This window comes from Mauremys reevesii, linkage group 11 (assembly GCF_016161935.1).
Source record: "Mauremys reevesii isolate NIE-2019 linkage group 11, ASM1616193v1, whole genome shotgun sequence".
NCBI lineage: Eukaryota > Metazoa > Chordata > Testudines > Geoemydidae > Mauremys > Mauremys reevesii.
The window spans coordinates 43,106,000-43,132,762 of NC_052633.1; the positions used below are offsets into that span (position 1 = coordinate 43,106,000).

Consider the following 26,763-nt stretch of genomic DNA (forward strand, 5'->3'; position numbering starts at 1 on the left):
ACAGCTATGAATTATTCTTTTAAAATATATTATTACACTCTAAATAAGTTTTTAACCACTTTCAGTTCCTTCCTCACTCCCCATTAATCTTTGTATTGACTCATGTTGGCTGGCCTCACCACACTGTGGAATCCCCATTTGGGGACTTCCAGAGACAGATGTAGTAGGGGATCCCTAGAAGGACAAATCCATCAGAAGCCATGGTCTTTGTGGCTGTTTGGAGCCTGACTACAGAGCAGAAGGGCCTCCACACAATACATGATCTTGTGTCTCCTTCAAGATCTTGGCATATCTCAGGAGATCCATGAACTAAATCACATCCCTTTTATGGTAACATGGTCTCAGACTGTTCTTGAACAATAAAAGATCTAGGCATTCTTTATTATGATAAAATTCTACTTATTTATGAAATGTATATATACTATAGTGATTAATATAGTAAGTTACAGGACCAGTTTTTCAGAAGAGGGCTCTGATTTTGAAACCACAAACAATTCTGTGCACTTTTTATAGCACATAGACATTTACCTACATGATTTGTGAAGGCAAACAGGTAACCAGCCATGTAAGTGCTAGGAAATGTACCTATAAATATTTGTGCCTGTAATTATTTGCAGGTGTAAAAATGTGGGCACAAACTGGAGGCTGAATCAAGCCTGTAGAAAATCAGCACAAGATATACACTTTGAAGTCTAATGTCATTTACTTTACAATTATTGCCTTCATATAACTTTGTAGACACATGAAATTTATAGGTTTCTCCATTCAGTTCAAAAGAGTGTTCTTGTTTTTTTCATTATAGAAAATATAAACCTATTGCAAAAATGATACTGTATATAGCAACAGACATACAAAGACCATGTGTCTGTAATTCTTGCTTCGATACTTTTCCTCAGGTACACATTCACTGGAATTTATACCTTTGAATCGCTTATAAAAATTCTTGCAAGGGGCTTCTGTTTAGAAGGTTTTACTTTCCTTCGTGACCCATGGAATTGGCTTGACTTCAGTGTCATTTTGATGGCGTAAGTGGTTTAACCATTTTTTAAGCTTATGAGGGCATGAAATTAGTGGCAGCAAGTAGCATATTATCAGGCATGCTCTGATTTAAATGTATAGAATTCCTCCAGCTAGTGATGTTTAGTTATTGTATGTATCACTCATTTTAGCATTCATAGTTTGATGTAAAATAATGCAGGAGCCAGCATGGCATGTCAGTCACTAAGGGACACTAATTTCATGTCCTACATTCTTTCTGCTCACCAGAATGGAAGCCATCCCTTTGACTTCATGCCATCGTACTACTATCACTAAACTGATTTAGCTTTATTAGCTTTTCAAATATAAAATTAGTGAGTTTCACTTCAATGAAATTTAAATGTACTTGATGACAATAAGCGTGTAATAAAGCGAGATGAACTACAGAGAAAGGTAAATTGCTGACTTAATTTATTTGCTAAAATCACCAAAGAGGTCTTGATGAAAGACCCAAGTAAGTAGCAAAAACGCTGCCTAAATTCTGAATAACTGTGATTTAATCCTACAGGTATGTAACAGAATTTGTAAACCTAGGCAATGTTTCAGCTCTTCGAACTTTCAGAGTATTGAGAGCTTTGAAAACTATTTCTGTAATCCCAGGTAAGAAGTAATTGGTGTAAGGTGTTAGGCCCCTTGTATCACCAACTGTTATCTGTGTGCTGTCATTGTGTTTGTGTGTGAACTCCCCTATTACAGATATGTGACAGAGTTTGTGGACCTGGGTAATGTCTCAGCGTTGAGAACGTTCAGAGTTCTCCGAGCATTGAAAACAATATCAGTCATTCCAGGTGAGAGCTAGGTTAAACACTGAGGCTGACTTTAGTTCCATTGAAGTTGAATTCACTTCTTTTTAGTATAAGCCTCTGTACTCACCACTCATATTATTTAAAAAGTCAGGAATCATCAGACAGCAATATGATTCTTTGCCTTTTTAACATTAGCTTTTTTCTTTGCAAAATCAGCCTTTGAGTTTAACAAATTCTTGCATGAAACAACTACAAAATATATAGTCTGTGGATTGTTGGGACACTTTTTTCTTTTGCATTTTATTATGACAAGTTTTCTCTTTCACATTGTCAAAGGTTTAGTGCTGTGGCTTTCTTATTGATTTGAATGTTACCATTTATTGCAATCACTGAAAAAAGAAATCAGTTTTAAAAACTGATAGCCAAACAGAGAAAAAGGGAGCTTGATTTGTAAAAAAATTAGCATGGGCACTGCATATGGGAATTACAGTAATTACCTTTGGAAATTTGAATTCTCTCAACTCTAGTTTTACATATTGCTATGGATTCCTATTTAATAATGGTTTGGAATGGAGGCAATGGTAGAACATTAAAAATAAATAAAATAAAATTTTTAAAAAAGGAAGATTTTTCTTTACATGTTGTTCATGTATTTGGGTAACCCACGACTGATAAACTTTCCTGTTTGTGAATAAAATAATGCATTAGGTGTATTTGGAACATATGTACACTGCATATACATAAACAAGAATTTTTTGCTGTTCATTCATCTTCACAAGCTATGAGGCTGTTCATGAAGCTTTACTTTTTTACAAATAAGAAAATTATTATTTTGGGCATCTGCATGAAATCTTAAATGTATAGGTAGCACATGTGATACTTTTTAATACATCTTTGAATTCCTTTGCATTTGCAGGCTTGAAGACTATTGTAGGAGCCCTAATTCAGTCTGTGAAGAAGCTCTCAGATGTAATGATCCTGACTGTGTTTTGTCTGAGTGTATTTGCACTAATAGGGCTGCAGCTGTTCATGGGCAACTTGAGGCATAAATGCTTGCAGTGGCCTCCAGACAATTCCACTTTTGAAGTAAACATTACTTCCTACTTGAATAGCACAATGGACGTAAATGGTACCTTTGTTAATACAACTGTGAGCACGTTTAACTGGAAGGAATACATTGAGGATGAAAGTAAGAACTACTATTAAACTGTGACTAAAAGATCAACAAAACAGATGCAAATACAGAAAGGGATATATTTTCATGTATACTGATATGGTATGACATACAGTGGTCAAAAGTAATTCAGATATGATAAATAAAAAAGTTCCTAAATAAACTGGGGAGCACTCAGCATCTGAACAGTTTTGACTTAATTATACATTATATTTATTTGTACTTTGACTTAATACTTTTTTATTTATTCAGATACTTTTAAAAATTATTTCTCAACAGCTCATTTTTACGTTTTGGAAGGACAAAGAGATGCCCTACTTTGTGGTAATAGCTCTGATGCAGGGTAAGACACTTTCAAAAATACTCTGTTGTGCTTTTAAACAGGATACAGTAACTGGAGATGAAACCCAAAATAAAATCAGGTGTCTACCTTAATTAGAACATTTACTATTCCGTATTTTGTGACATTGGAAAAGTTTTTGTAGTAATTTAACATTAGATGATTAATTTTGGACTTAAGTTACCAGAGGAACTGGCTCTGGTCAAGGTAGTCTAATCTCTGGTCATATGAAATACTCACTATCAACGTTTGTTCCTGCCTGCTTGAAAAGCGATGTTATATTCATAATAAAAATATTCACTTTGGTATAGTCCTTTTAGAGACAAGTAACACTGAATGAAAGGTGTGAACTGAGAAGAATAAAGTCAAGAAGGAGAAAATACAAAATATGATTAAGATAAAATACAAAATTATTAATATAATTAAGGCACAGTGGTGACTGCATAGTTCAAGGATGTACCTTACTTCCATTTCAACCCTGATTCTGTCTCCTGCTTAACTTTCCCCAAAATTATTTTTGCTGCAATGGTTTTGTGTGTGAACTTCTACCAAAAAACAAGTTCTGTACAAAGTTTGTGATTCATCATCTAGGGGTCTGCTGCATCTTGATCCTGCTTGACTGCACAAGGAGATAAGGGGGAGAACTTATCTCTTAAGCAGTCACCTAGGACCTTTTTGGATTATGGAGCAAGGCACTGAGGGGACAGCAGAGGTTGATTGCCTGTTATTCACCATTCACAAAGAAGTGCCTGCATGCACCAGCCAGCAGATTGGGCTGAACACACAGGTGTAATAGCTACATCATAAAAAAGGTGTAGTAAATTATTCCACCCTCTGTGTCTCACAGTTTCTTCCTGGTGCATTTGCCTCAGGGAGAACAGATATATTGCACTCCACTCTCCAGCTGAATCTTAAGAGTCAAACTAGGTTGGTCCAGATTGGCCTAGAAGTTGTAATTTTTTTCCTGACCATGAGCTAGAACAGTTTAATACTTTTTTGGAAGTCTGGCTGGTTAATTCAACACTTGTTTTATACAAGTATTTGAACCTTTGAAAACTCCACAAGGTCTCAGCAATTTACAGGCTTCTAAATAGGTCTTGCAGAGTGGCCAACTTTGCCAATCAAATTGGCAGAGTTGAAGGGATTTACTTGCCAGTATCAGAGGGGTAGCCGTGTTAGTCTGGTTCTGTAGAAGCAGCAAAGAATCCTGTGGCACCTTATAGACTAACAGACGTTTTGCCAGGTAAGCTCCAGAAACTAAATGTGTAGAGTGAAACAATTTATAGAAAACATTTGTTTCTTAATCTTAGCTGTGGACTTCCTGACTTAAAGCCACATTTGTCTAATGTTCTAAATTACTGGATATTTACAACTAGAGCTGAGTGAAAATTTTCAGACAAATAATTTATTCACTGGAAATTGCCATTTTGGTCAACCTGAAACTATTTGTGAATTTGCCAAATATTTTTGGCCAATAATAACAGTAACAAAATAAATAAATAATAAAGGCCTATGCCTGGAAGCTGAGGCTATGACCGCCATTATAACTTTTACCCAGTGGTTAGTGCACTTGCCCGGGATGCAAAAAGGAACTTGAATTTGCATCCCCCATATTGCATCCTTATTCTCTTTTCTTGACACACTATCATTCATCGTGGCAATTCAGTCATTCATAATTAGGCCTTGGAAAGACCATGAGAATGACTCTATAGCCTGATGGTTAGAACATTCACGTATGATGTGGGAGATCCAAGTTCAAGCTGCTGCTCCAATGAATTCTTCATAGGGTTACCAGCCCTCCAGGATTGTCCTGGAGTCTCCAGGAATTAAAGATTTAATCTTTAATTAAAGGTAATGTCATGTGATGAAACCTCCAAGAATTCATCCAAACAAAGTTGACATCCCTAATTCTTTATAAAAAATGGAACAGCTCCAACAAGAGAGACTTAGAGTGCCCTGCCTTAGACCAACCTATAGCACAGGGGCTAAGGCACTCTCCCTGTGATGTGGGAGACTGAAGTTCAAATTACTTTTTCATAACAGGCAGGTCAGGGAATTCAACTTGGGTCTCTCACAACCCACATGAGTGCCACCGGCCTAAATGTCTGTGTCCAATCCCATGTTTCATTCAACCAGAAACAGTTTTTTTTTAATTTACAGTTTTTAGATTTGGTTTGACCCAAACCAGGTTTTTTTTCCAGATCTGCCAGTGAACCAAAAAATCAGTTATTCACCCGGCTTCATTTACAACCTCCATTTGAGCAAGTATTTTTTGTCTGGGAATTACTAATTTGGATTGGAGATTATTGTTGAAAAATGTGGCTGTTGAAATTCTGAACTAAATAGTTTGACAGGTTTTCATTAAGGAAAACAAGCAAGTGCTACTTAGCAACAAAATACAAACTAAAGGGGCATTTTTCATTTATTTTTATCTGAGCTAGGTTTTTGGGAGCCTTCTGGAATGGTCTTAAAACACAACATTTTAATTGACAAGAGTTTCCTAAAGAACAACTGTCCAAAAATAATACATGATATGGCAAATGAAAACAATGCATTTTGTTCTGAAACATAACACAGAGTCAGAGTGGACTAAAAGTTAATTATAACACCTAATTTTCTGTCTTCACACAGTCAATGTCCAGAAGGATATATGTGTGTGAAAGCTGGTAGAAATCCCAACTATGGCTACACGAGCTTTGACACATTCAGCTGGGCATTCTTGTCACTCTTTCGGCTGATGACTCAGGACTTCTGGGAAAATCTTTATCAGTTGGTAAGAACCTTGTGTGAATCAAATGCTAAGTATTATTTGATATGGTAAAATTGTATGAATGAACGTATTCAGTTGTGACTAGGGCTGTCGATTTATTGCAGTTAACTCACGCGATTAAAAAAAATTAATTGTGATTAATTTTTTAATTGCAATTAATTGCACTGTTAAACAATAGAATACCAATTGCAATGTATTCAATATTTTTGGATGCTTTTCTACATTTTCAAATATATTGATTTCTACTACAACCCAGAATACAAAGTGTACAGTGCTCACTTTATATTATTATTTTGATTACAAATATATGCACTGTAAAAATTATAAACAAAAGAAATAGTATTTTTCAATTCACCTCCTACAAGTACTGAAGTGCAATCTCTTTATCATGAAAGTGTAACTTACAAATGCAGATTTTTTTTCTTACATAACTTCACTCAAAAACAAAACAGTGTAAAACTTTAGAGCCTACAAGTCCACTCAGTCCTACTTCTTGTTCAGCCAATAGCTAAGACAAACAAATTTGTTTACATTTACAGGAGATGCTGCCAGCTTCTTATTTACAATGTCACCTGAAAGTGAGAACAGGCATTCACATGGCACTTTTGTAGCCAGTGTTGCAAAGTATTTGCGTGCTAGATATGCTAAATATTCATATGCCTCTTCATGCTTCGGCCACCATACCAGAGGACATGCTTGATGACGCTCGTTAAAAAAATAATTCATTAATTAAATTTGTGACTGAACTCCTTGGGGGGAGAATTGTATGTCTCCTGTTCTGTTTTACCTGCACTCTGCCATATATTTCATGTTATAGCAGTCTCGGATGATGACCGAGCACATATTTGTTTTAAGAACACTTTCACAGCAGATTTGACAAAACACAAAGAAGGTACCAGTGTGAGATTTCTAAAGATAGATAGAGCACTCGACCCAAGGTTTAAGAATCTGAAGTGCCATCCAAAATCTGAAAGGGATGATGTGGTGAGCATGCTTTCAGAAGTCTTAAAAGAGCAACACTCCAATGTGGAAACTACAGAACCTGAAACACCAAAAAAGAAACTCAACCTTCTTCTGGTGGCATCTGACTCAGATGATGAAAATGAACATGCGTTGGTCTGCTCTGCTTTGGATAGTTATCAAGCAGAACCCGTCATCAGCATGGACACATCATCTGAAATGGTGGTTGACGCATGAAGGGACATATGAATCTTTAGCACATCTGGCATGAAAATATCTTGTGACGCCGGCTACAACGGTGCCATGCGAACACCTGTTCTCACTTTCAGTTGACATTGTAAACAAGAAGTAGGCATGATCTCCTGTAAATTGTAACTAAACTTTGTTTGTCTGGGTAATTGGCTGAATAGGACTGAGCGGACTTGTAGGCTCTAAAGTTTTACATTGTTTTATTTTTGAATGCAGTTTTTTTGTATAAAATTCTATATTTGTAAGTTCAACTTTTATGATAAAGAGATTGCACTATACTACTATGAGGTGAATTAAGAAATACTATTTCTTTGTTGTTTTACAGTGCAAATATTTGTAATAAAAATAAATATAAAGTGAGCACTGTGCACTTTGTATTCTGTGTTGTTATTGAAATCAATATGTTTGAAAATGTAGAAAACATCCAAAAATATTAAATAAATGGTATTCCATTATTGTGTAGCAGCACGATTAATTGCGCAATTAATTGTGATTAATTTTTTTAATTGCTTGACAGCCCTAGTTGTGACAAAACCCTTCAAACTACTACTTATCAGAGCATGAATTGCATCACTAACATACTATCAGACTAGCAGTGACACGACGCATTTATATGGAATTGTTTTCCCCCAGACGCTACGAGCTGCTGGAAAAACATACATGATATTTTTTGTTCTGGTGATTTTTTTGGGCTCTTTCTATCTGGTGAATTTGATCCTGGCTGTGGTTGCCATGGCCTATGAAGAACAGAATCAAGCAACACTGGAAGAAGCAGAGCAGAAAGAGGCAGAATTTCAGCAGATGCTTGAACAGCTAAAAAAACAACAAGAAGAAGCTCAGGTATTTTTTGTGAAGAAAATGTACTCTGTCTGTTTCTGCACATCCTTATTCTTATGCCTAAAAGTCGACGGGAGAGCACTCAGCGGTCAATTTATCTAGTCTAGACGTGATAAATCGACCCTTGCTGGATCGATCACTGCCCATCGATCTAGCGGGTAATGTAGACAAGCCCTAAGTTCACCATAAGACTCTACAGGTAAAGTATTGGTGATTACAGTGTTACAGAAATAATGGAGAATTACAATGCATGATATTGATGACATCCTGGGGTTACAGATCTCATAATAGTTGTGAAAAAGTCGGGTGGCATTAAAAGAAGTTGCTTCTGGTTTACAGTCTGCGAGAGAATGTTCAGAGCTGCTCTATTTAATAATCCCTCTCAAACATTCAGAACAAAAAAAGACTGAAGGAAAGGTATTAGTACTAGGATAGTCTCATAGACTTCGTTCCAGCAAAGTATTTAAGCACATACCTAGTTGTTACCACACTGAAGTCTATTAGGGCCTTAGAAAAGGATATAAATCCTTTAAGTAATAAAGGGTTGATGGGTGGAATTACTTCTTGGATAATCTCTTATAACAATCTTGTTTACTGGGAAAAGCAGACTTATTGTAAATAATGTTACAAGAAAATGTAATTTTAATATACACCTGTTGTATGAGGGTTTATTATCCAAAGACAAATTGCCTGAGAAGGTTTTATACATGAGAACCCAACATCTAATTTCTGGGCTTGCATTTCCACTGCCTTGCACCTAGTCTAGTAATTTATGTAAGTACAAATTGGGTGTAAAATGCTAGCAAATCAGAATCCTCTAGTCATTTACATGCGTATTATTTTACATATACTTTGACCAGGTATAAATGACTCTATAAGGTGCAAGGCAATGGATAATCAGGCCCCTCTATCTTTAACTTGAAAAGAAAGATTTCTTCACTATCTGCATTAGAATATATATATTTTAGCCATTAAACATTGTCACTTCAAATCACTCAGAAGGGAGCAGATTTGTGGAGAATAAAAATATATATTAGCAATGGTACATCCTTTTTTCAAATTTGGTATTGATATTTATTGTCATTGATATGGAATTGTTCAAAAATTTAGCCATTATGTGTGTTAACATTTAATATAGACTTTACTTTCTCTAGTACTTTTCATACATTATATTAAAAAATGCAGTTACAACGTTAAAAACAAAGCTCTATAGGCAAGGAGGGGGATAAGATAAGGTTTCAGGCAATATCTGAAAGCTGACGGAGATTAATTAAATTGAAGGATATCTGGAGGCTATTCCAGACAGCTGCCACTGTACTTGTGCATTTGCATGAAGCAACAGAGACTGATGCTAGATGAGCAAGGAGAGGGGGGAATAGAGAGAAACAAAAGCTGGATAAAGTCTATGCAAAATTATTGTTTAAATAAATGAGGAGTCAGTGGAGTAATCTGAGAATAGGAGTGATGTTGCCATGTTTCTTTGTGTGTATGAGAAAGTGGGAAGGCTGCACCCATTACAGGGCAGGTCACTGGGTCCAACTGAGTTGTGATTAATGCAGGGCTGGAGGTGGAAAAGGGTAGAAAGTCACATTTTCACTCCTTCAGTGATTAATTCATCCCCAAACAAAACTTAAAGCAGCCCTCAGCTTGTTCAATGTTGGAAAAACTAGAATGGTCTGGTAGGCACCACCTGGGTATCACCAAAGCTCAAGGGATTCTGGCCACATCCCCTTCTTGTCTCTGACCCCTCTTTATTCTGAGGTTGAGGAAGAGGATAAGAGCAAGTGGCATAGAACCTTATATCATCTTTATACCACCTGGGGATTTCCCTGTGTCAGGAGAATCCCCATCTGCCTTGTTAGTGAAACGTTCTACTTCCTGAAGAGCAAAAAAGCAGCCAGATGGGGAACCAAGAATCTGGCCCCACATTCTTATTGTAGTCAATTGAGTGGGATAATCTTAAACCTTTGTGACAACATTTTGGCTGTTACGTTCTTCTCGATAAACTATCTGCTTGAGATTATTTTTAACATTACATACTCTGCAAATGTTAATGAAGATATAAATTAGTTAATTTTAACCTATTCTAATGGAACAGGTTGTATATTGTGAGTTTCCTAACCCCATATAGAAAGAACAACAATTAATCCTCACTATGAATAGCCAGAAAGAACCAGCTGAGTTCTTTCAGAGCAGGATGTAGAACTTTTGTCCCAAACACACAGGAAGAAAGACAAGATGCAACAGATATGGTTTATTTAGGCCACAACTTTATTAACATTGTTATTGGGAACTATCCAGCAACAACTCATATAGCATGGATCATCACTCCTTTCCAATGGTTTGAGGGATGTCATCAGTCCCCCCAACACCACGGCATCTGATCCAAGCCCATGGCTAGGACTCCAAAGCCCTTCTCTTGTGTGAAGGTAAATGGGCTGGGAAAGTGGATTTTCTCCTTGCTACATTAGGTGTACATTAGGAGCCACAACCCCATTCCCCAGCTTCTCTGGGGATGCCTTCCCTTAAGTCTGCTTCTAATTCCAATTTATCAGGGAATCAGCTCCCCTATCAAATGAGTACTTACACTGAAGACATGCCACAAGGAAAAGCCAGCAAACAGCTTGGCTGCCTCCCACCCACCTGAAGCCAGGTTCTCAGATAGCTTAACAATTCCCTCTCTAACACCAGCCAAAAATATAGCCACTCCCCTGTCAGAGAGGTACACCACATCTCCCTGAATAACTGTGGTACCAAATATGATGTTATTTTGGTGGGTAATTACTGATCCCCCTGTTCACACACAAAATTAGTCATTTCTAGAGTCACACATCTTCTGACCTTGTCAATCTGTGGAGGCCTGGCAGCTTCCCCAACATATCCTCCACCGCAGCATTTCAGAACAGTTTACAGTCACTCCCAGGAAAAGGTCCTGGATCTGCCCTAAATGTCTCTTTACCCCGATGGTTAAGTCAATCAATCCCCCAACCTATTCTAATGGATCAAGTCACATGGTACAAGTTACATATCTCTGTACAGAAAGAACAACCAGTAGTTCTCACTGTAAACAGGCAGAGGGGACCAGCTGAGTTGTTCTGGAGTAGGATGTATTGCCTTTCTCATGAGAGATGGAGAAGCACATAGATCTGAAGTGCATGGAGGATGCAATGCTCATGATTTCTTGTGCTACTTTGATTTTAAGCTAATGTACTGTACCTTTGTCTTTGGGGAGATGTGCTGTTATGGTACTACTTATATTAGTTCTTTTGTTGTCTTATGCTCTATATAATAGAGAACTAAATATTTCTCTAAACAAAATTGTCTTGAATTTACTTTTTTGAGAATGTTTGCCTGATGGAAAAGTTGCTCACAAATTGCAACTGATTATACTGATAAAATAATAAAAATCAGTACAAGTATATAAAATTGTTAGCTATCTACATTCTAAAAATACCACACCTTGTAAACCAACAGGCAACAGCAGCAGTAGCAGCAGCGTCTGTTGCGTCAAGAGATTTGAGTGGAGTAGGAGGACTAGGGGAGCTCTTGGAAAGTTCCTCAGAAGCATCAAAGTTGAGCTCAAAGAGTGCTAAAGAAAGGAGAAACAGAAGGAAGAAAAGAAGACAGAAGGAACTGTCTGAAGCAGAGGACAAGGGAGATGTTGAAAAGTTCCCTAAATCTGAATCAGAGGACAGTATCAGAAGGAAAAGTTTCCGATTCTCGATGGAAGCGAATCGACTGACATATGAAAAGAGGTTCACTTCCCCCCACCAGGTAAAGTCCTCTTACTAAATAATCTGTGTTCTTCTACTACCATGATCTGTTTATCATGGAAATTCCAGCAATGTTACAGGTAGAAGACTATGACTATATGAAGAGAGAAGAAAAGGAAAACGTGGGGAAAAGAGCTTCTGTGTAAACTAAGTTTTTGTAATTATTATAGTCAGCAGTGTTTTAAACAGTTAGCTGGATGTTTCTGTTAAATTATCTAACATGGTCTTACTTACCCAAAACTTAGTTAAAACACTTCTAAAAATGTATTTCCATAAAATATCTTGCATACACAGACTACATTATGATACAATTACATGACCACATACTGTTTTTTCCACAGGACCCCTGCTTCATTCAATGCACAGGATGGATCTTCTTTGGGCATGATTCAGGGTTATGTAGTGAAGGAGACTGTTGTCTGTAGGATATGTGCTTCATATGTTGCAGGAGGTGAAAGGTGTGTAGTGAATGAGGCAGGATCTCCTGCTGTAGGCAGCTGAATGCTGCCCTGGGGAATTGGATTCTATCCCTGCCTTTGCCACAGAGTTGCTATGTGATAAAGGATACATTATGTTACTTAAAGCAAACTTTTCATGGGTTGTCACTAACTGTGCATTCCTAATTTTCTGGGTGTCTGACTGGAGACCTTCAGGTCTCATTTGAAGAAGCACTGAGCACTCACAGCTGCAAATGAAGTGAATGGGAGATATGTGTTGAACATATAAAGCACTATACATAATAAGTACTCTGAAAATCAGGTCCTAGAAGTCTCAAATTGGACACCAAAATTTGTGGACAATTTTGACCTCAGTCTCTCTGTGTTTCAATTCCTCATCTGTAAAATGGGAATAATTTCAATCCCTCATCTCACAGGAGTTTTGTGAAATAAATTCATAACCATTTGTGTAGTACTTGGATATATTACAGTGATGAATGCCGCAGAAAAGGGAAATTAATAATCCACGAGGAAATTAATAATTCTGTCTTCACGGTAGGGTTTGAATAGCGTTCAGTAAATATGCATGGAGCCACACTCTGAATGAGGAAAAAACAAAATAGCTGCTCACTTAAGTGAGCACCATCCATTCTATTCACTGAATGATGATAAAGTCCTGTGAAAAAATAGAATATGATTGTGTAAGTAACAATTGTATCTTAATGCACACACTCAAGGGGGCTGAATGAAGGTCATACAGATAACTTTAATTCTGACATTTCCTACCTTTTGAGTGCTTGACTTTACAACCTTAATATTGTTCTTCTAATGTAGTTTGTGTGTCATTTACTTGTTTTTTTAAAAAGCAAACAGAAAAAACAGAAATTCCATCATTTGGTACCATATTGAAACACCATGGGTCATTCAGCAGGGGCTTCTCAGATCAGTCCTAGTCTCACCCTTATAGACTACTTATCCCAGTTCCAGTCTTCTTTCCCAGATAGTTGCAGTCTCCCCACCTGGCTCCTCAGACAATCTCAGTAATTTCCCCAACCCCTGGGCTCCCAGTTCCCCCGCCTTCAACATTCCCTCCCCAGCACTGAATCCCAATCATTTTACCCAGCCAATCCCAGTCTCCTGCCCACTCCAACTTCCATTTGCATTTACCCTCTTCTCACCTTCCAGATCCCACCTCCATCAACCTCTGTTCCTAGTTTCCACCCCAGGCTCTTTGTCCCAATCAATTTCTCCCAAGTTCTCTGCAGGTCTGGCTCTTGTCTCCATCGCATTTGAATGTCAGCTTCCTCCTCCTGAACACAGCAGGGAAAGCATTGAGAGCACAGCACAGAGCTTCCCTGCTCTCAATTCAAGTGCCAGTTCAAGTGAACCCAGCATAGCCCACAGCTTCCAGAGCTTCCATTGCAGGGAAAGTCCTGCTCAGCTCCAGGCTGGAACATACTCCAGGTAGACAGAATCTTCAGGGAATTTAGCTGCTAAAAACCTAAAAAGTCTCTGATTTTTCAAGGGCTTATAATGTAACCAAATTTGGGCAGATTTTCATGGGGATAGCAAAAGAAACATCCTTGGAATGAAGACCACCCCCATGCCAAAGTTTAAGTCTATGCCCCAAAGCGGAGGCAAGGGGTTGGGGGGGGGTGACACTATAGCTTTTCAGAATTTTTTAACATGGGCAAAACAACATATTTCCTTAGCCTCATTTTTAGAAATGGCTCTGCAACTTTAATCGGAATTTTCCAAAAACATTTAGACTGAGGCAGATAGCTGGCATGGAAATTTTCAGCCCAAATGGTTAAAGTCTGGCAAAGTTATAAGTTTGAGTCTTATAACTGGAAGTGTTGGGTAGCCTTAATAAAAGGCAGTGCTACCAGACCCACATATAAGATATTTATATTTCCAACAGTATTTTGTGCTCAGGTTCTTAGTACAGATGTAGGGATAAATATTTTTAAAAAGTAGCCTCTGCTTTTCATATTCTTTCTTGCACTCACAATAAAATCTGAATGTAAATGCTATTATTTTATGCATGTAAATACTCATTTTTTCCTGAAAAAATAGTGGCTGAATTGAGACTTAATATACCAAGACACGAAGACCGGTAAAAAGGGAAGCTTGAAGAAAGCTTAACGCAGGGTTTGTTTTCTCTAGGACTGTTAGTAGTTTTTTTTTTTCATGAATGCTGCTAATGAAATATGCAGAAAGGAAGACAAAGGTTCTATGAAGCAGTTTCTTGTATTGTAAATAAACAGAAGAATTACCAACAAAGATTGATTTTCTTTTTCTCAGTGGTAAAAGGTCATCTTCAGGTAACTGGTCCCTGCTGATCTCTGTGTACTTGCTTTGAGTCAAATCCTGCCTGGGACACTCATGCAAGCTCCTTCCAAGTCCCACATTCCCATTTAAGGGCAGAATTAGAACTCTTGGCCCTAGAATTTTATTAAAAGTAATTTCAACTATATGCAAAACCCACCTTTAGAACTGTAATGCATAAGTGATAGCCTTCTGGGAACTTCTACGAGGGCTCTGCACAGTGAGCTTGGGCATGTGCCAATACAGTTTCCAGCATGTCTTCTCCAAACTTTTCACTGGGTGGTAGTTTGAGAGTGCTGCTTACATGGCCCCCACAACATGGGACCTGCTGGTGAAGACTACAGACTGGTGTACAGCCTAGGTTTATCCAGAGTGACTTTAGCACTGATCATTAGAACACTCATCCCTCAGGAAAGTAGCATGAGATGCGGTGAGTAATGAGCCTTGTGATTTAGAGTCCCTGTTTCCCACAAGGAATGGAAAGAAAAATGTACAAGGATCCCTCATCCCTAAAATCTTGTGGGAGACAGAAAAAAGTAGAGCACATAAACAGTCAGGGTGTAGGTAGGAAGCATGCCTCTCCCCAGAACCCAGAAAATGGTGGACACCACCTCAGTCCCTTTTCTTCTTGCCAGTGCTCCTAACTGCTAAACTTTCCTGTTTCCCTCCCCGCACAACTAAACACTCTGATGCCAGTGGCTGGACTTCATTCTCCTCCCTCTTTCTGACTACACCCTCCATAACACTTCAAAAACAATCCCCCACCCCCACCAGTAGACAACGTGGCCCTGTGAGCACATTGTTGGTGCTTAAAAACAAATACATAGCCTCTCTCTAGAGCATGGTAACTACTTACCACGAGAAAACAAGATATTGTATTTTAAAGTGTTTCATTTACTAATGCTGTTCTTTGTGGGGGGGTGGGGTTTCCTACAGTCTTTGCTGAGTATTCGTGGCTCCCTGTTTTCCCCAAGGCGCAACAGCAGAACGAGCATTTTCAGCTTCAGAGGTCGAGCAAAAGATATAGGATCAGAAAATGACTTCGCTGATGATGAGCACAGCACTCTTGAAGACAACGAGAGCAGAAGAGAGTCTTTCTTTGGTCCAAACAGACATGGTGAAAGACGCAACAGTAACATTAGTGAAGCCAGTACGTCATCCAGGATGGTACCAGCGCTTCCACCAAATGGGAAGATGCACAGCACTGTAGATTGCAATGGGGTGGTTTCTTTGGTTGGAGGACCTTCAGCTCTCAATTCGCCTACTGGACAACTTCTCCCAGAGGTGATCATAGACAAACCACTGATCATAGTAACTTCACTGTCATATAATCAAGTTTGAAATAGTTCAGGCAGGTGTTTCTACAGCTGGAAATTCATCTATATCTTGTAATTCTTTTAACACAATAAAGGGGCAGGGGAATTTCAGATACATATGGAAGAACTGAACTGAAATATTCTGCTGATCCTACATGCACTGTCTTCAATGGGAGATCTGCATATAGGATAGGGAGAGAAAAATATCTTAATTGAATGTTTTCATCTGAATCTAAGTTTTGCCCCAACAAAACAGATTGAAATAGATACAACTTCCTTCAGTCCACAACTAAGTAAAAGTACAGTACTTGCAAATACATAGAACTAACAAGATAAGGGGTGATAGCCTATTCCCATTAAAGTCAATGGCAAAATGCCAAGAACTTCAATGGGAGGAAGACCAGGTACATAATATTAATGAGAAAATGTGTTTATTATACACCCATCCAATTGCATTAATTTCAACTGATGTTGTAAAATTCTGGAATCCCAAATGAGATGTTTAAATATTTACAAAAATCGATGATATATACAATATTATACAAAATGTATTGTCAATGACACTGGCTAGCTTTTAATAGTACTGAATTTAATCACAACCATCTTCATTACAGTGCAGTATTTAAATTTCACTACTACCATATATTTCTTGTTTTGTTTCTATGTTTATTTCCTATTTTGACATAGGTCTTTGGACCAGAAATTCAAAAAATTAACTTAGGAAACTGTCAGATGGTACATGTGTGCTTGTGCATATTTGATAGATCTTTTCATCTAAAAGAGTTTCAGCCTGTTTATGTCGAGTCTCCTTTTCAGGAATGATAATTGTCATCATTTGTACAGAGCTTTTTATCTTCATGCTAAACTAACATTAACCAATTAATCACTGCAAGCCCCTTGTGAAGCAAGCAAGAGTAGTTATCCCCATTTTACAGGTGGTAGAACTAAGGCAGAGACAGTAAGGGCTTGTCTACACAGTACATTAGTCCGCACCAATTGGGAACAGGAGGTAAATACTCATGTGCACCAGCGTATTGTGCACTAACTGGCCCATGTGGACTCTGCTGATGCACGTTAAAAGTTCCCTACTGCACGTTAATGTCATCCTATTTCAACCAGTACTACATTAACACACACTAGGGAACTTTTAGTAACCGCCAGGAAGGTCTACACTGGCTAGTGAGTGTGTAACATGCTGCTGTGCTTTAGAATTTACACTCCATATGATACACTGCACTATGTGACTTGCCCAAGCCATACAGTGATTTGGTGAGATACAGCAGGAATTGGGATTTACGAATTCCTGACTCCCACTCCTATGTTTAGACCACTGTATCATGTCTCAAGCAAGAGGAGAAGAAAAAATTGTAAAAAATATACACATGCTCAAGAATGTTTAAATCAGAGTTTAATATTTATTGCTTTATAAAGGTAACTTGAGATCATATAAAACAGAAGGCCATCATATTATATATCCTAAACATTTAAAAACTTGAATGGACTAGGAAAATATGTGGTGACTTCCATACTTATTGCAACCCTTTTGAAACAGTGATATTAAGGTGGATGAAAAAGCAATTATTATAGCTTGATTTTTCCATCATCAGAAATGCTTTTATAGAAATTGTGAGATTTCTTAGCGGGATGGGAATGCAACATTTAATAGCACTATTATCATTAATTCCTTACTACTGTATTTCATGCACCAATATTACCCTTTTAAATACTAGTTTCTTTGCCATTGCCACCTTATGACTGGCAAATATGCACTTCTGTGAGGAACTTTGGGTAATAGGCTACAACTGCGGTTAATTTCTTAAGAGATTAATAAGCATTTAGCAAAAAGATTCCTGGCAGCAAATTTTAGTTTACTCACAGCATTCATTTAAATTAACCATTGGCCCCCAACTTCCCAGCACTGCTTGGCAATTTGCTCTCCAAATTGAGAGTCATCTTGCAAGTACTTTCTCAAACAACCCCTTCAATGAGAGAACCAGAATCGCTGCTAGAACCTAAAATCCTCCTTCTCCTCTAGCTAATCACACTGTGTGATACCCACTTCCAATTAGCTCACTGCTTATTGGGCAGTTTGAAATTCCCACCAGACATCTAGGAAACAGCCAAGATAATTCTAGTGGAGACAGAAACTTGCAGTATGTAAGGAAAGTCTAATATATTGGATAAGAAGCTGTTCATAGCAGACTTTCCTTGAAAGTCTTGATAGGATTTGTATATTGTGTTGTTAATAAGTTGCTGAAAATGGTTTAATTCACCAGCATTTCATTTGCAGGGCACCACTACAGAAACAGAAATAAGAAAAAGAAGATTGAGTTCTTATCAAATTTCCATGGAAATGTTGGAAGATTCTGCTGCAAGACAAAGAGCAATGAGTATAGCCAGCATACTCACAAACACAATGGAAGGTATGTGACGAATTTCATTTTTATACACATTTCACTGAATTTGTGTTAGTTGCTGCACTTAAGACAAGATGTACACAGTTTCACTTGTAATTGTATAATTGGACAGGTGAAGTCTGTATGGCATTGGAGTATATAATGAACATTTTCAGCACATGTTCTTAATCATTTACCCTGATTTACCCTAAACCTTCTATGATATTAGTCCTAATCTATATATTTTTATATATTAGCTCCAGTCTAGAACAGAGTAGGAGAAACAAAATAAACACTGTTAGGAGAAAGAAAGATAATTTCTCTTAGTGCAGCCACTGAAAGGGAGATCAGGTCTGAAGGGTAAGAGCCATCCAAGGGCAGATGACTAATTATGTCTTTTTTTTTTAACTGTAAAAGGAGAAAGACTATTCCATGATAGTAGCATTTATGATGACTTGGTAGAGGCCAAAGAGATAGCTGATACTGCAGAACGAGATTTCTTTCTAAAACATCAGGTCAATAGGAGATTAAAGCAAACCTTCACAGAAACTATCATTACATATTAATAATTTGTTTATGGTAGTCCCAGAGATGTGCTATGCATGGTCCTTACCCAAAGTCCTTACTTTAAAGTCCAAGGACAGACAGACAAGTGTGGAAAGTGAACAACAATCAATGTCTTTTGATTAAAAAAACCCATAAGATTGGCTCCCTCCAACCCTATACATCCACTGCTTCTCTTGATTTACACTAGAGGGGTGCAGACAAAAATATAAATAAAATTTTATACAAAAGTATAAAAACCTCATATATTGCAAGTTCCTTCTATAAAATATTTATTCACAAAAACTAGAAAGAAACATGATAAAAACTGAATATACTGGAACTTCATTCAAATAACATAACATTTTGACTTGCTCTAAAGATCTATCATGATACCTTTTGGCACAGTGTTACTAATTAATATGTGTAGGAAATTTTTTAACAGCAATTCTAAAAAGTCAGACAAAGCCTATTTAATTTCCTTTGCAACGTGTCTTCTACCTCAAAGTTAAAGAAAATGTATAAATAAAATTTACAAAGTACTCTTCAAATTCATTTGTGAAAAGTCAAAATTTCAACACATTTTTTAAAATGAGTCCCTAAGTCACTTTTTTTCATTGCACTCAAATCAATCCAAGCTTAATTATAATCGGAGATGAAGGTGTACATTACCTATCCTCTCGTAAAAATACTTCCAATGCATTTTTACAAATCTCAGATCACAATAGAGTCTTCCTTTCTACTAGATTTGATGTCAGTTGAGTCCATACAAATTTGACTGATTAATACAAGAAGTTAGTACAAATTTGCCAATGTCTCTAAATGAAGCACTATGTGTAGATGGGCCCGTTTTCTTTCCATTATGCAAAATTCTGGGCAAGTTCTGCTCTCACCTATGGGAGCTCTTCTGTCACCTCTTCTTTCAGCCGAAGAAGATTCTCACCGTTTACCTTTCTCTCCCTCTTTCTTTACTACCAAGAACAGGCAGAAACATCAGATAGATTTGAGCTTATGCCATCCTGGTAGGTCCTTTGTAGCCTCAAAGGCTGTGGTTTTTCAGCCTCTGGAATATGGCTAGGAAAACCCTGTCTTCCTTGTCCTCTCAATCATTCTCTCTGAAAACTCATTTTCTATCCCAGTTCAGGATCATTGTCAGTGACCGAGATGTGGTCGTTTGGGGCTAATGGTTAGAGTAGGTATCAGTAGCCAGGAATTGCAGCCCAGGGTCAGTAAGAGGCCACAGCCAAGGGTCAGGAGCCAGGAGATGGAACCAAAGTTCAGAGCCAAAGTCAGCAACCAGAGCAGAGTGTGAGAATAATCCTCCCCCATCAGCATTCTGACTAGCTAAACATTCAGAAATTTGGTTATTCCACCCAACCAACCTGTTCTATCTTACTGCAGGAAGATCTTCACTACTAATATTTATATAGAATTTTGGAAATTGCCCACCACCTACTGATGACCTTTGCAATGCACACACTTAGACTCAACTTCTACTAAACAGTGCCATGACATTTTTGAGGGGAAGGAGTGAAAAGGGGGAGTGAGGTACTTTTCACTAGGCTAACTTCTTTTCAGTTAAACTAGAATATCTCCATCTTCCTTCTGCCCCGTTCCCAAACATCCCATTAAGATCTGATTCCTCACACTGGATGTTCATCCTTGCAATCAAATATTATTTAGAGGCAATTTGGCTTCTGGAAATCTGAGCTTTATGATGATGTCAAATGTAAGGAAAAATAGGAATCAAATATTCCCAACAGAGTACACAGGCTTTCATAATAGATCTGCTTCTTAATTGATAGATTTATTGTAAGTATATGAGAAGACAACTTATCCTATTAAAACTGAGTGGGGGAAGGGTTGTGTTTGTCTTAACCCACATACTGCATGTTTAGTTTTTTTAAAAAATGACAGTGATTTGAGACAGTGGTGGATTAGCCACTGGACCAATGGGCCCCATGCCCAGGGGCCCCAGCCAATTGAGGGGCCCCAGAAAAAGGGTGCCCCTGTGCCCCAACCTGCTCCGTCTGGTGCTCCTGCTGGGGAGCAGGATTGGGGCACAGGGGCTTGCCCCACTCTGCCTGCCTGATGCTCCTGCCAGGGACTGGGGTTGGGGTATTGGGGCTTGCCGGGGAGGGGACTGCAGGCAGAAGGGGTGGGGACAGGCCCCCACTTGCTCTGGTCCAGAGCCCCACAAAACCATAATCCGCTACTGATTTGAGTAAAGAATGAGAGTATCCCTCACATTGCAGTATGTGAAAGTAGTGGTTCAGTATTGTTTATTGTAATAATGAACAAGTTTTTAGTCAAGAAAATTGTGTACTACACAGCTAATGTGAAAGCAGCAGTATCATTATGCTTAAAAAGATATAAATGCTCATTTGGAAATGTGTGTGTTTAGTGTACAAATTGCATATGACTAATTCTTTCATATAGTATATTTTAGCTGCACATAAACCTCTGGGATATTTTTTTAATTTTAAACTAAGAACTGCTACTGGCTCTGTTAGGAAAATTGTTGGTTTTATAAGTTAATGTTAAACATTTTTTTTCCAGAACTTGAAGAATCCAGACAAAAATGTCCACCATGCTGGTACAGATTTGCAAACACTTTCTTGATCTGGGACTGCTGGAGCCCATGGTTAAAAGTAAAACATATAGTCAATTTGGTTGTGATGGATCCATTTGTTGATCTTGCTATTACTATCTGCATTGTTCTAAACACATTGTTTATGGCCATGGAACACTACCCAATGACAGAACAGTTCAGCAGTGTGCTTACTGTGGGAAACCTGGTAAGTGTATTCTAATGTAGCATGTAGTGGATAAAAATGAATTTTCCTAAAAGGAAGTGTATGAATGGTAGCATTCATTAGATAGATAAAAACCTGTTTTAACTTCATTCTAGACAGCCTTTTATAAGCAGGTTAGAAAGTGTACATTGGACTGTCACAGATCAGAATGGCCTCTTCCACTGAGGCCAGCATTGCACCTGATTTCTACAGGAGCATGATCAGGCCCATAATCTTGAGTTGTAATGAAATCATTGAATATTGTTTGACAGCATAATCTGCAGTTTAGGTAAATTGCTTGACAGATTCTTTGAAGCCTATCTTAGATTTTGTCTTTTTTAGCTGCTAGATGATGATTTAATTCTCTCCCGTTGGTGCTGACACTCTTTGCATAGAAAATATTTTTAATGTCAGAAATCTAATAAAATATTCTGCTAACAGAATAGCTCTTTGAATTGTCTTCAGTTACTTTTATATGAAAGTAGTAATACTGGAATGGCATTCCTCTTGCTACTAACATGCCAGTGCCACTTTAGGTAACTGGAAAAATACTTACCAAACTAGAAGGTTATATTTATCAGAAAGTGCTCAAGTGTTTGTAAATTTACCAACAATATCACTAGAAAAACTGGGTGCCATTTAAAGCTGGAATTTGAAACTTGGAATTTCAGAACAAAAAAAAATATTTTTTAAATTTTTTGTGAACTGGAATTTCCAAGAAAAAAAAATCAGTTTCAGAAAATCTTCATTCTGAAATTCTGAAATTTTATTTAGAATGTTATTTTATTCTCTCTTCTCCAATTTTTATATTATTTTTACATTATTTCATAACGTGTGCTGATGTCATAACATGACATAATCATGGAAATATTCTATTTTTTTTATTTTCAAAATCATTTAGGGCAGCTTCTACTTACTACTAATGAAACATTTTATCTTTTCTACATCAAAGGGTCACTCCAATCAGTGCTAAGAACAGCTGCCTTTATGTGCAAATATTTATAAAAGTAAACACATTTTCCTAAATGTTCTGATTTAGACAAAAATGGCATTTTCCATCAAAAAAAATTCCTACGAGTTCTAGTGCTGTCATTTTATAATCCAGATGAAATGTGGTATGGTATTATAGCATTGATACTAATACTGTATTGAACATCCCACTTTAAAGAATAGCTAAGTACATTTGACAGTTGTGTGTGCAGAAGTGTTGTGTCAATTTTACATATTTACCTACACACACTGTTAAAACCTCACCCATAGGCTTGGGGCTATGCACACTTGCCTTTCTGGATAGTAAGACCTGGCAACTTTGGTGTGTGTGTGTGTGTGTGTGTGTGTGTGTGTACACACACTCTCTCTCTGTATATCTATCTATCTATATCTATATCTATATATATACTCTCTCATTCACTCCATTTGCCATTTTCATGCTTAATTGCAAGAATTCTTTGTCTGAGAACAGGATTTTTATACATTTTTAATCCCTTGCCAGTGCACAAGATTGCAGGAAGTATGGATAGGAGAGGGATGGAATGAGACACACAGACTCATCATATGCACGCCTGAGAACCAAAATCAACCAAGTGCCCTGATTATCATTGTTGGATGTTGAGAAGTCTAGCTTCTGTTCATTTTGAACACCGATTTAGGAGGTCTGACATATATCTCTGTAAGAAGATGTTTTAAAGAACAGATACATTTTCTGTAGCCTTTACATTTTGGCAATGACACTTTAAAACAGTACATTAATAAAATATAAAAACAGAGAAAATTAAAATGACAATCTGAGATGCTTTTCTATAAAATAGGGTTTCCTTCCTCATGCAACAACTGAAATCACTCATATGTTCCTTGTATTCGTTACACATTCCAGATTATTCTTCCCCAAGACATTATAGTCTGTCTCTGAAAAGATTAATTTAGGCCCCTCTCACTCGAGCCATTTGCCAATTCAAGGTCCTGCTTTCCACCTTCTCTCCCCTCCCCCATTTTGAATTCCTGATTTCCTTTCTCTGCATGTTAACAAGTAGTAGGCTTTGCACTATCCATTCTAATAATTCATTAACTTTAATTAAGGGTATGTGCATGCAGAGAATGTCCTCTCTACTGGTTTCAATTAAATCCTCAGTTCCTCATTTGGTGGTTTGCATCCAAAGAATGTTTTATTATTTGTTGATATCATATTCTATTGTTAGGGGATTGATTATGATATGGCAAACAGAAGATTGTGCTCTTGCAGTATTGTGACGAGAAGGAAGAAATAGTTATGAAACTGAATGATTCACTTTCTACACAATGTATTAGTCATTTCAGATTAAGAACAACCAGTAATTATCAGAAAAGGTAGATTAATTTCAGCTAAGATGTTCTATTTCCATTGGTTTTGATGGTGCAGCAAAAGCTCAAGAAAAATTATTTGTGGGTGATGGGTATGTGTGTTTGGGAAGAAAGACTTTTTAAAATTTGTTTTTCATTTACTACCTAAATCCCTTGATCCCAATTGTAACTGTTCTGCAGCATTGTCTCCCTTTTCCTCTGATTATGGTGTAATCGCCCTTAAATCTTGTCTAACTGTATAGTTTTGTTATTCCTGAAAAGTAATATTGATATGTACCATTTGACAGTGATTAATGTTTTAATGGTGTTTCAGGTACTGTACTCCCAATTCTGAAATTCCCAGATTTAGGTCCAGTCACCCACTGCATCACATTTGCATAGCGGTTTGAAAAAGACAGTCCTGCTGCCATAGAATTAACTATTGTGGGGCTGAGAGCAAGTGCGATGAAGGAACTGAACAATCACAGTGTGGTGGCAGAATGCACAATTCCTGCTTCAGCAGATAACTAGGAAAATCCTGGACACAGTTCTGTGGTATTGCAGAACACTCAGATGTATCTGGCACTACATAATTTGCTTCAGAATCAGTAGGGCTTTACATGCTGCTTATCAGTATGTAGTGCAGAAGAGATCTAGGGGTGAAATCCCTGGTCCCACTAAAATCAACGGGGGTTTTGCCATTTAAGCCTTGGTCCCTTCAAATATTTTGAACCACATTTTTCCATATGAATGTGGAGCTCACGGAAGGTGCTAGATTGGCAGCACAGAAGGATGGAACTCTCTCTTTATCCACAGAACAGGTACAGCCCAGACAGAGCAAACTTCTATTCCACCTCCATACTTCAGTTCTGACCGGAAGGAACCACCTTTAGGGGGAAGTTAGCTCAGACTCTCTCTCTTCTGAGACTGCCAGCAAGGATGCAAATTATTGTCAATTCTTGTGTTATTTTTATTTGATGTATCCTGTAGGAACTGGACTGAAAGCACCAACTCATAAAACATAAGTTACTAAATAAATGCTAGAAGGTAAAGTCTTTCAGTCACTGATTTTAATTACTGAATATCAGTGTGTGAAAATATTAAGGAACTATGTAGATATATAATAAGATGTTACATATAACAGTTATAGCCTATGGGTGACTGGCTGGTGGGCCCTGCCCACATGCTCAGGGCCTGAGTGCCATATTTGGGGTCTGGAAGGAATTTTACTCTCAGTGAGACTGACAGAGATCCTGGGAAGGTTTTGCCTTCTTCTGCAGCACTGGGCACGTGTCACTTGCAGGTTTAAACTAGTGTAAATGGTGGGTTCTCTGTATCTTGAATTTTTAAATAATGATTTGAGGACTTCAGTAACTCAGACAGAGGTTATGGGTCTATTACAGGAGTGGGTGGGTGAGGTTCTGTGGCCTGCAATGTGCAGGAGGTCAGACTAGATGATCGTGATGGTCCCTTCTGGCCTTAAAGTCTATGAGTCTACAGCTGGATTGTAGAAATTTGCTCAAATACATTTATAAACAAACTTCCAGTAAAATAGACTAATTGATTAAATTTTGCATTTAGGTATTTACTGGGATCTTCACAGCAGAAATGGTTTTAAAGATAATTGCCATGGATCCTTATTATTATTTCCAAGAAGGCTGGAATATTTTTGACGGTATTATTGTCAGCCTTAGTTTAATGGAACTTGGTCTTGCAAATGTTGAAGGATTATCAGTTCTCCGATCATTCAGATTGGTAAATATATTAATAAATAACATTTCACAGGTTTTTTTTCATTTACAAGCCCTAAATATACTTATAATTCAGACACAGTATGTTTATATGGCACATTCAGAAAACTTCTATTGTCACTGCATGAACAATGTGATGTGGAATAGTACTAGTGGAAGAATGATTGTGAATGCTTAATTTTTAAAATCAGGTCTAATAGTAATAAATCTGTTTTTTTACCACAGGGTTCAGGTGACATCTACAAACCCCTTATTTTAATCTCATTTTAATCCACTGATGGATAACGCTGATGAAATTAAGCATGAGATATACTAACATACTTTCAATTTTTGTCAATAATTCAATATAATTTATCAAGGGAGGGAGCAAAACATGGTACTTTTCAAGTCTTTTTATCAACAATAGAGCAAATGATGGAGTGATAAAAGATATTATTAGAGAGATGATCAGAATGTAAGATATAGGCATGTAAATTATAAGGCAGTATCATATATCTTATATATTTATATACATATATACAATATATACATATATGTTTATTAATGTACCTTATCCATCTGTCTTCCCCCAATCCAATACATTTATTAAAAGCTAGTTAAGGTTGTGCAAGCACATGATTACTAATACAACCATTAAAAAAAAATACACAAAATCATCAGTTAAGTCCTGACCTGACCCTGGCCTTCCAAACATTTTGCCTTTTCTCTATTTCCTCACCTCCATTCACCATTTGTAATACATTTGCTTCAATAGGAAAAAGATGGAGCAAGAGAGGACAAAATGTAGCAATAATTACAGTGATTTCCATTGGGGTAACACAGTACCATATCAAAGTATTGACTTTACCATGGCATCACCTAAATTAAGAATGTATGTTTCAGTGAAATATTTATATGGTATCATTGTAAATGTTTGCTTTTTTATCACCCTACATCCAAACGTCATGTTTTTACAGGCCAATGTACATATAGTTCCTGGAGCCACAATAGGCAC

The 26,763-nt window shown here is 37.4% G+C and overlaps 1 protein-coding gene across 1 annotated transcript in view; it reads left to right on the forward strand.

Annotated features, from left to right (window-relative positions):
- Positions 1–26,763, forward strand: part of LOC120375107 (sodium channel protein type 2 subunit alpha-like) — a 103,457-nt gene that overhangs the window by 24,730 nt on the left and 51,964 nt on the right. The window contains exons 5-15 of the mRNA XM_039495799.1: positions 897–1,025; positions 1,547–1,638; positions 2,701–2,973; positions 3,238–3,301; positions 5,930–6,071; positions 7,911–8,117; positions 11,589–11,888; positions 15,589–15,936; positions 18,259–18,391; positions 21,467–21,705; positions 25,600–25,773. Of these exons, the coding sequence (XP_039351733.1) occupies positions 897–1,025; positions 1,547–1,638; positions 2,701–2,973; positions 3,238–3,301; positions 5,930–6,071; positions 7,911–8,117; positions 11,589–11,888; positions 15,589–15,936; positions 18,259–18,391; positions 21,467–21,705; positions 25,600–25,773 (2,101 nt within the window). The remainder of the gene's footprint in view (positions 1–896; positions 1,026–1,546; positions 1,639–2,700; positions 2,974–3,237; positions 3,302–5,929; positions 6,072–7,910; positions 8,118–11,588; positions 11,889–15,588; positions 15,937–18,258; positions 18,392–21,466; positions 21,706–25,599; positions 25,774–26,763) is intronic.